The sequence below is a fragment of the Alosa sapidissima genome, chromosome 21 (genome assembly GCF_018492685.1).
Source record: "Alosa sapidissima isolate fAloSap1 chromosome 21, fAloSap1.pri, whole genome shotgun sequence".
Classification (NCBI taxonomy): domain Eukaryota; kingdom Metazoa; phylum Chordata; class Actinopteri; order Clupeiformes; family Clupeidae; genus Alosa; species Alosa sapidissima.
In genome coordinates, this window is record NC_055977.1 from 18,604,477 (window position 1) to 18,613,644 (window position 9,168).

At 41.8% G+C, this 9,168-nt stretch overlaps 2 protein-coding genes across 5 annotated transcripts in view; both read left to right on the forward strand.

Moving 5' to 3' along the window:
* Positions 1 to 3,899, forward strand: part of rims2b (regulating synaptic membrane exocytosis 2b) — a 116,302-nt gene extending 112,403 nt beyond the window's left edge. For all 4 annotated transcript variants that reach the window (XM_042076056.1, XM_042076057.1, XM_042076059.1 and 1 more), the window contains 4 exons: positions 235 to 347; positions 524 to 625; positions 859 to 998; positions 1,261 to 3,899. In XM_042076056.1, the coding sequence (XP_041931990.1) occupies positions 235 to 347; positions 524 to 625; positions 859 to 998; positions 1,261 to 1,473 (568 nt within the window). In that variant the 3' untranslated portion in view covers positions 1,474 to 3,899. The remainder of the gene's footprint in view (positions 1 to 234; positions 348 to 523; positions 626 to 858; positions 999 to 1,260) is intronic.
* Positions 3,900 to 4,466: 567 nt separating this feature from the next.
* Positions 4,467 to 8,782, forward strand: LOC121695348 (dendritic cell-specific transmembrane protein-like). The gene is made up of 4 exons (XM_042076092.1): positions 4,467 to 4,527; positions 6,267 to 7,292; positions 7,605 to 7,898; positions 8,339 to 8,782. Exons 1-4 carry the CDS (start codon positions 4,489 to 4,491, stop codon positions 8,414 to 8,416), a joined length of 1,437 nt encoding a protein of 478 aa, XP_041932026.1. The 5' UTR covers positions 4,467 to 4,488; the 3' UTR covers positions 8,417 to 8,782.
* Positions 8,783 to 9,168: the final 386 nt, after the last annotated feature.

Sequence of the window (9,168 nt, forward strand, 5' to 3'; positions counted from 1 at the left end):
ACATGTTGACCGTAATGGATTTACTGGCAGTAAAAGATACATGTACACACACATACATATAGATTCAGTAAAAGGGTTACAGTCAGGTCACACTTATGGCTTGTGTGTCAAGCTTTGTATGACCACAGGCTGCAGAACTAGAGGCAATTCTGTTTAAAATGACAGTAAACATATTTGTATCGTTTTGGTTGTACTAACACTTGTCTTCTGTCTCTGTGAATCTTGCCTCCGCAGCCTCATCTTTCCTGGTGTCAAGATCTCATCTGATAGCCAGTTTACAGAATTCCTGGATGGACTAGGCCCCGCCCAGCTTGCCGGGAGGCAGACTCTGGCCACACCCCCAATGGGTAGGCATCTTGGGTTTCAACCACGACCCTGAACACACAAACACTCCATAGATCTCTTAGTAGTTAGATTTTTTGTACAGTAGTTTAGACCTGATGGGAGACGTACAGACGTGTACAGTAAACAAAGCTGTGTAGAACATTCTGTCTGACATGCTGGACTTGTCCTCTCACTGCAGGTGATATCCAGATCGGCATGGTGCACAGGAAGGAGAGGCTGGACGTAGAGGTCATCCGAGCCAGAGGCCTGGTGGGCAAACCAGGCAACAAGCAAACTCCTGGTGAGTGAGGAGTGAAAACAAACAGTACAGTTAACTTGTCCCTTCAGAAATAAATACACAAGACACACACACACACACACACACACACACACACACACACACACATACACACACACACAAGTTGATCTAGTAACAATGTTGCAGTTGTTTAGAGAAGCTTTTATGTCTGTTTTTCTGTCTCTCAGGCTTTTGTCCCTTTCCCTGACCATCTAACTTTTTTCCTGGTTCAACAGCTCCCTATGTTAAAGTCTATCTGCTGGACAATGGGAAATGTATCAACAAGAAGAAGACTAGACTGGCCAGAAAAACTCTGGACCCACTGTACCAGCAACAACTTCAGTTTGAAGAAAGTCCCGAAGGGAAAGTTTTACAGGTGTGCCATCTTTATATACACTTATACCTGCCATGTGTACTGTTATTCAATGTTTATGTCTGTAAGTTCTATAAGTTGATGTGAATTAGTGATAATAAACAATTTGATGCTTATTATCACTAATATTTTGTGCTCTGCATTGACATTTATGTAGCTCACTGCCATGTGAAAGTGGCACATGTCATTTATTTTTTACCATGTAAAGCACTTTGGTCAACCACAGGTTGTTTTGAACTTATCCCTGACTTTTTTATGTTGACAGATTATCGTATGGGGAGACTATGGACGCATGGACCACAAATCCTTCATGGGCGCCGCCCAGATCCTTCTAGATGACTTAGAGTTGACCAACATGGTCATTGGCTGGTACAAACTGTTCCCGCCCACCTCGCTGGTGGACCCGACCTTGGCACCTTTGACCAGTAAAGCAGCGCTAGGAGGCGCGAAGGAAACCGGTTCCAAGGTTCGGTCGTAGCGGCGTTGCGGAGCGGGACAAAAAAAAACCGAGCGGTTTCTAGCGTCGCCGTAGTAGCAACCAGCAAAATGCGGAGAGGGGAGACAAGTCTCGGCGGGTCGCGCTCCCCCCCAACCCTGCTCACACTGCATGCTTGATGTTGTGTCTTCTGAGCCCGCGTGAGAGGAGTTTGGGAGAAGGGGGGGGGGGCCTCCCCGATGCCGAAACGGCGGGGTCTCCCACTGACGGAGACAACAAAAAATAGAGCGCCACCCCTCCCGGCCAAGCGTCCCCGCGCTAGGGGGGCACTACTCAAAACAAAAACGGAAAAAAGATGTGGGGAAGAGGCCGGCGCGCGGGAAAGTGCCGGAAAAAAATGAAGGACTCGAGAGTTGGGGGCGCTTTTGGTGGCATTCAGCGATCACTAGATTCTACATGTCTAGTCAAGAAGTCGGGGAGGGAAGTGAATAATAGAAAACAAAAAAAAGAGACACAAAATGAAACCAAGTGGAAAGAAATGACAAAAAAAAACAAACAAGCAAACAAAAAAAATACTACTGCAAAGAACTGACAAACGAATGAGTTCTACAAAAGCCCTGATTTGACAAGAAAAGGAAAGGTATCCTTTTTTTTGTCTCATGTTACTCAAAACAGGGTGTCCGTGTTCCTCACCCCACACATTTGATCCAGTGCAACCACATCTGCACGCCCAGCTGTGACTAAGACAAGAACACAATGTTCAAGGCCATGTGGACAATTCACAGAAGGAAAGCCGTGGATCAGGCAAGGAACAAAACACCCCGAGTGAAGACCCCAGCAACACAGTAACCATAACGTCCCTCTACACACACACACACACACACACACACACACACACACACACTGCCCACTGGAAAGTACAAACCTCTAGAAAAGTTGGAGCCCCTTGGAGAAGAGTCTGAGTCCAAACTTGTGGCAGTTCTGAAACAGCCATCATTCCAGTGTCATCTGAGAACAACGACTTGAAAAAAAAACAAGGATGGAACGCCAGTGTTCCACAGTGACTCTCTCTGTTGATGTACTGTATGAAATTCATAAAAAGAATTTCCTTTCTTTTTTGTTTTTCTGTTTTCTTTTCCTTTTTATTTTTTGTTTCTTTTTGCATGGATGAAAAGTTACCTGTGCTGAAAAAAAAGTATACGAAAGAATATTTTCCTTGAGGCTGCAACTTGCAAAAGAGAAAGAAAAAATGAAAAGAAAAAGAAAAAAGATGACAAAAAAAACAGCCATTTTCAGTTGTCGTTTCAATTGTTTTTAATAAAATAAGAGAATACTTCAACAGTGCATGGTTATCAAGGAGAGTGAATGCAACATGGTAAAGATGTAATTGTCATCCTTTAAACCATTCTTCTGTATTTTTACAGATATCTGTGACACTGCAGCCTGAGGATGTTTCTAACTTTTTTTTAATGACAAAAAAAAGCCTATTCATGGGGCAGAGAATAAGAAACGATAAATAAATGTACATTATATATCATGTGGCAGAGGAACAGGCCTTAAGGTGAAACATTGTGTGCAAACTGTACATTTTAATCCGTTCCTTTCAATGGCCATTTTTAAAAACAATACCTGTCACAGCCTCATGGTGAAAAAAGAAATCAGATTATCATGTTGTCCTGTGCCCCAAACTCCTTGTTCGTTTTTGGAGACACCATTCCATTCATTACAACCAAGCATGTTGAGGAAAAAAAGGGGGGTTGCAACATGGCTTGAAAAACACTTTTCCAGGTTAACTCAGCATGTTTTGATAGAGACGATGTTTGGGAAATTTTTTGCAGTTTCTTGTACAGTGCATGTGAACCTGAAGTCCTACAATCCCGCCCCTGCCCACAAACAAACACACAAATACACATATACATAAATTCATACATATATACCCACATGCATACACACAAACAGCCATATATATATATATCTGTACACACACAGACACACACACACACACACAGGTCTCCCACTCCCAAATTCTCCGATTGTAATCAACCACCGATTTAGTTGGGGTTTACATGGCTGAAGGTTCAGACATTCAACACAACATTCCACCTCCTGGTACTCATAAAGGAAAAAAGGAAAAATGAGAATAAAGAAAATTTTATATTTAATGGAGATTGACTAGGAGAAAAAATACATAAGGTTGCAAGTATATTTTATTTTAATATTGTTATAAAGAAAATTATAAAATATAAAAAAAAAGAATGGATCCCATGGTTCAGAGCCATAGAAGGACTGAGATGTGAGGAGTGAGTGGACTGGGTAGCGTTCTTTCTTGCTGTGATGTTCAAATGAACAGGCGCTGCTTGTCAAGGAAGAAACAACGCTCACTGTATGTTTCATGGGATTGAGAAAAATGCCACACAATATGAATTTTTAATTGTTTCTTGTTTTGAGAAAATAAAATACATTTACTACTTTTGTGTCCTTCCACTCTTTTATGTCTATGTTGAAAGTTTTTTTTCCCCCCCAATGTAAGTTAGCCAAAGCTTTCTGACATGTAATGCATTTACACAACCACAGGGTGGTGCTGTACATACACGTTCACATGTACACGTTTCTCTATATGTTTCAATAATTGCTAAAATGCCTCTCAGCAATGTGACTATTGTATTCATGGGCCCTTAAACATCTCAAGAAATAATTAGAGTCAATTGACTCTCAATTGAAATGATTTTGTTTTTCCATTATTTTTTTTACCATTGTTTGGGGAAAATATAACTATTTTAAATACTGCAGTACAGCAAATGCAACATGAATGAATGCTACATGCAGGGTTTATTGATTTGGAATTTGAATGACTTCTTACATTTTAAAACATGTTACCTAAAAATTATTGCCAAATTCACATGCCAAAGTTCTCTCCAAATTCCTTTCTAAAACAAAAAGTTGCATAAAGTTTAAAAACAGGGGTTCTGCATCATAGTGAAACTAGTCAAGGGAGTTGGTCAGTGTGATTGAAACACTCAGTGGACAGAGGATGTTACACAGGCTATCTCAGAAACCATGAAACCGATTCCTCCATCTGGTATAACCCAACCTGAGGTAAGTGTGGCATTTCACTGGGTTTTCACATTCAAATTCACTGAAGGATATAATTTGGGTACATTGCTCTAAATTATGTATGACAATTTAACAGGAAGTGTCCTTTCAATCTTAAATATACTGCTAAAATCTAATAAGCTGTGACAGTAGTATTGGACACTAAATCAATGTTGGTATAGAAGCAGTGGAAGTTAAAGGAAGGAGAATGTGCCTGAAGTCTTCAAATGTTTGAAGTCCTGATATATATTATAAATGATTCATTTTCAAATCTTAAATAATGGAGGCCATGCTTGAATTCTGGCAAAGTGCCTGAGAGCTCTGATAGAGGTATAGAGGTGTCTGATCGTTTTCCTTTAGTTCAACAATGACACAAACAGACCTAGATCACCAAAATAGGGCCCATTATGTCTATTTCATTGATCCAAGCACTTCAATACAAAAATGAAAAGTAACTTGTAATTTGAGTAGCTTAAAAAGTACTTTTTTACTCAAGTAGGTTTGTCCAATTGGAATATTTACTTTTACTCAAGTAGATTTTGAAGGAAGTAATGTATTTAGTATGTAAGTAATGTATGTAAGTTGTATTTGTACTTGAGTATAGATTGTCAGTACTCTACCCACCACTGGTCTTAAACCTCAAAGACCAGATATTCATTTCAGAAGGTGTCTATCTCGCTCACCACCACAGAGCTGCATTAAAGGGAGTTGCATTACATTTCTTGACCAATATAAATATCAATAATTGGCAATAGGCTGAAATTTGATGCAATATTCTGAAGCTGTCTGCAAGAAAGGACAGCAACGTCTGTACCTCCTAAGGAAGTTAAACATGTTTAATATAGACAAGGAAATTATGTCACTATTTTACAAGTGTTTTGTTAAATCTGCTCTTATTTTTTATTTTATTGCCTGATATGGAAATATGAGCATTAAAGAGAGAAACCATGTGCGCCATATTGTGGGAGTGGCTGGTAAGATCATAGGCACCCCTCAGACTCCCCTGAAGGTTATTTACGAGAGGCAGGTCCTCCGTAAAGCTATGTCCATACATAGATTTTACAAAGCTCCCCATCCATTAGTTTCAAACCCTCCCTTCAGGCCGAAGAGTCTTGTTTTGTAAGTGCAATAGGACCAAAAAATCCTCTGTTCCCAGTGCAATAAGTTTGCTAAATTTGCACACAGTGTGGCTGACCTCACAGCAGATACATTGGCTAGTGTGTGGTGATCTCATCTTGTACTGTCCTGTTGTCCACTGTTGCTTGTCGGTGTTCTGTACTGTACTGCCGTATCTTAAATATTTTTAATATATTTTGTGTAGCCTACCTGTCTGCAAGATAAGTTTACCTTTGGGATAATAAAGTTGAACTGAACTTACTGAACAAAACTGAATTACATCTCATGGAGACATGGGCGGATTATGAACTTTCGGGCCCCTGAAGGGCCCCTGGGCCCTGATGTATTAAGGGCCCCTGGGCCCTGATGTATTAAGGCCCCCTGAGCCCAGATGTATTAAGGGCCCCCCACTAATTGTCGTATATGTGGGAGGGCGGGTTTGGGGGCCCTCCCCCAGAACATTTTTAATTTGTTTGATGTGATTTCCTGTATTCTGGTGCATTTTGGGGATGGCCAATACTAAATTTAATCAGATTCATAGCCTACATCCTGATTTGTTGATACTGAGGCAATGATTCCATGCAAAGGCTTCAGAATAAAATGTGTTAAAACTGGTTGCATTTCAGAGTATGGGTTCTATACCCACACATCTGGTGAGGCTTTTCACCACTGACCACAGGACAGGCTGCAGGGACGTCTCCCTGCACTTCCTCTCCTGCCTCCTCTTCAGCCTGCTGTTGGGCTCTCTCCTCCTCCTGGGTCTCCGCTTCTCCCTCCAGTACAGCCTGTTGGTCTGCGGAGTCATCTCAGGCTGCACCGTCCTGCTCCTGACCTCGTCGCTCTTCGTCTCCCAGCGTGTGCGCTGCTTCGCGCTCCTCTTCCTCATCTCCTGCGCCCTTCAGCAGGGCTGCAACCTCCTCCTGGTGGCCGGCATGAGCATGGTGCTCCTGTGGAACGTCAGCAACACCTTCCAGAACCTCCACCGCGTGGCCCAGAGCATCGTGTGCAACCTCGAGAACCAGGTGCACCTTCCGGATGCGCCCTCCTCGCCCTTGCTGACCCAAGTGAACATGATCCGGGAGACGTGCAAGAGAATGGAAAATTTCCTTGAATTTGTTATCGTTTCATTCAAAGTGGACATTAAAGTGTCCGGTCACGCTGAGTCAGAGGCGGCTCAGGAGAAGCTCCAGGAGGCCACACAGATGCTGAACGCCACGGCAGAGAAGGCAGAGGCCATCTACGACACGGTGAGCACCATCAGAAACACGGTGGCACCGGGTATCGGTGTCCTCATCCTGGCCTTGATGACCATCCTGTTTCTCAAGATGCACAGACAAAACAAGAGGTACCTGAACTCCTACATCACCCCTGAGTTTGTGCGTTACGACGAGCAACAGAGGGCAGAGGGAAGGCCACACGTCCTGCCACTGACCAAGAAGGAGGCCAAGCGTCACCCATCCATCCCCTCCGCTAGGCCGACGCTCAGTGACGGGAGGAGCGTCCTGATATTCTTCATCCCGGTGGTCGTCCACCTTCTCACCTGGTCTGCACTCATTGGCCTGGACGCCCTGCTCTACTGGATCATCCAGACGGTCAACAGGCACATGAGACAGTTCAGGCCCATTGATGTCCCACTGAGGGTAACTCTGAATGTAAGTAGGCCAGCGAACATAAGTGCAGGGGCCCCAACACAAGGCAATGTAGATTTGTACTATAATTTTTCATGTGCACCTATTCCTTTACATTAACAACACATCTATGTGCAGTTTTTGTTAGGTATGCTATGAGGTGCATAAATGTGCACAACCAAGGCATGATTCAAAGGGAACCATTGGTAGATAGATAGATATATACTTTATTGATCCCCAAGGGGAAATTCAAGACTCAACTACTTAGTAGATCTAAAGGAAAGTTACATTATTGAACAACGCATTGAGGATCTAACGACACCCTTTTCTTTTTAGGGGTCTCCAAAGACCTTCTCCTACTCCATTGAGATGTTCAAGAAAGAGTGCCTGCCCCAGCCCACCATCCTCCTCTCTCAGTCGCTAGCTCCGCTGTCTGTCATCCTGGTTGTCCTGGCAATCATGGGCCTGCTCTCCCCCAAGTTCCTCCAAGCCAAGATACTGCTGATCGAGAGATTCTATGGTGACTCCTCAGCAGATAGGGTCCAACACCTGCATGCTAAGATTGTTCGCAAGAGGTCCAAAAAGAAACTGAAAGCCCTCAAAAGTACTCTTGTGAGCTATGCAACGAATGTAAGTGCCTTTACAGTAATTAGCTTTCACAGCAGAAGTCATCCCTAGGTTTTAAGTATTACAATTGCATTTCTCAGAAGCTTAGCAATGTATTATTAGAATTAAAGTATTGGTTAAATGTTACATTTGTGACATACAAAGGAAGGGATGAGGACAGCAGTTTAATTACACTATTGCCATTTTTACCAATTATGATGGCACTGCTTTATTTGTATATTTATTGTAATTGTTTTCATTATTGATCATTGTTATTCTATTGACATTAGTGTCATCATTACTATCCTTAATGTAACATTAACAACTTTCTATAACTGTTTATTGTTCATTTTAACTATTGCATTGTTGTAATAAGTTGCTTTGGACAAAAGCATCTGCTAAATTACATAAACATAGACATAAACAAAAACATTTCTGTCAAACGTTTTTTGTTTTTTTTGCAGGTGAAATTCTGGTTTCCCATATTTTTTCCAAAGAAAATGGATGATGGTCTTCAACTTCGTGACAATCCAAGGTCGTAGCCATGAAGTCAACATGGGGGGGACAAAATGTGCATGCCGTGTGAAATCAGTTTCTGCGATCCTATTATATGCACAGTTTCATGGGGTGATATGTTTATGTTTTCTTTTAAACAATAATGTCTAATAATACTGTTTTTCTCATTTTCATGTGCCATTATATCTTATGCCATTGAGGACTGAACAAATTACAAACAAAACGATAATCATATGAACATAACATAAATCTGTGCATTGGAATAGAGTCCAGACATTTGGTCGAAGTAGCAAATATTCAAAAACTTGGTTGTGCAACATCTGCATGTGCTTTTTGGGTCTGCTTTTGTATGGCTATATTGCCATGGTTCCATGTGATCATGTAATGCATTCAGAGCAAGGAGAAGGGGGGGGGGGGTGATGATGCCAATTGGGCAGGGATAGACAGTGGCATGCTGTGAGTAAAGGAGCAAAAATGTACTTATCTAGTTACATTTAGCTTAGTCTAGGGTGCCCTTGTTCATCTTAAATAGAGCACTGATCTAATGCTACAGAAGAGGAAGGGCGGAGAGAAAAGGCAGTGCATAATTTCTCAGAATTATTGACCTGATAATGATCTGTACATCCACTTTTGTATTCTACAACTTTCACATATGTTAAGTTATGGCTCAAAAGAGGATTATTGTGCAAGTCAAATCAGTGTTTTTCTGGTAATTCTCTGTAATCAAGTTTCTTCACTTAACCATCATCTCTCACCTCTGCATTCCGTTTCTCTGTCA

Excerpts from the sequence above, each read along its gene's own strand:
- LOC121695348 (XM_042076092.1), top strand. The coding sequence starts at position 4,489 with ATGAAACCGATTCCTCCATCTGGTATAACCCAACCTGAG. Across the intron at positions 4,528-6,266 it reads CTGGTATAACCCAACCTGAG|AGTATGGGTTCTATACCCAC; the intron begins GTAAGTGTGGCA and ends GTTGCATTTCAG. Across the intron at positions 7,293-7,604 it reads CACTGAGGGTAACTCTGAAT|GGGTCTCCAAAGACCTTCTC; the intron begins GTAAGTAGGCCA and ends TTTTCTTTTTAG.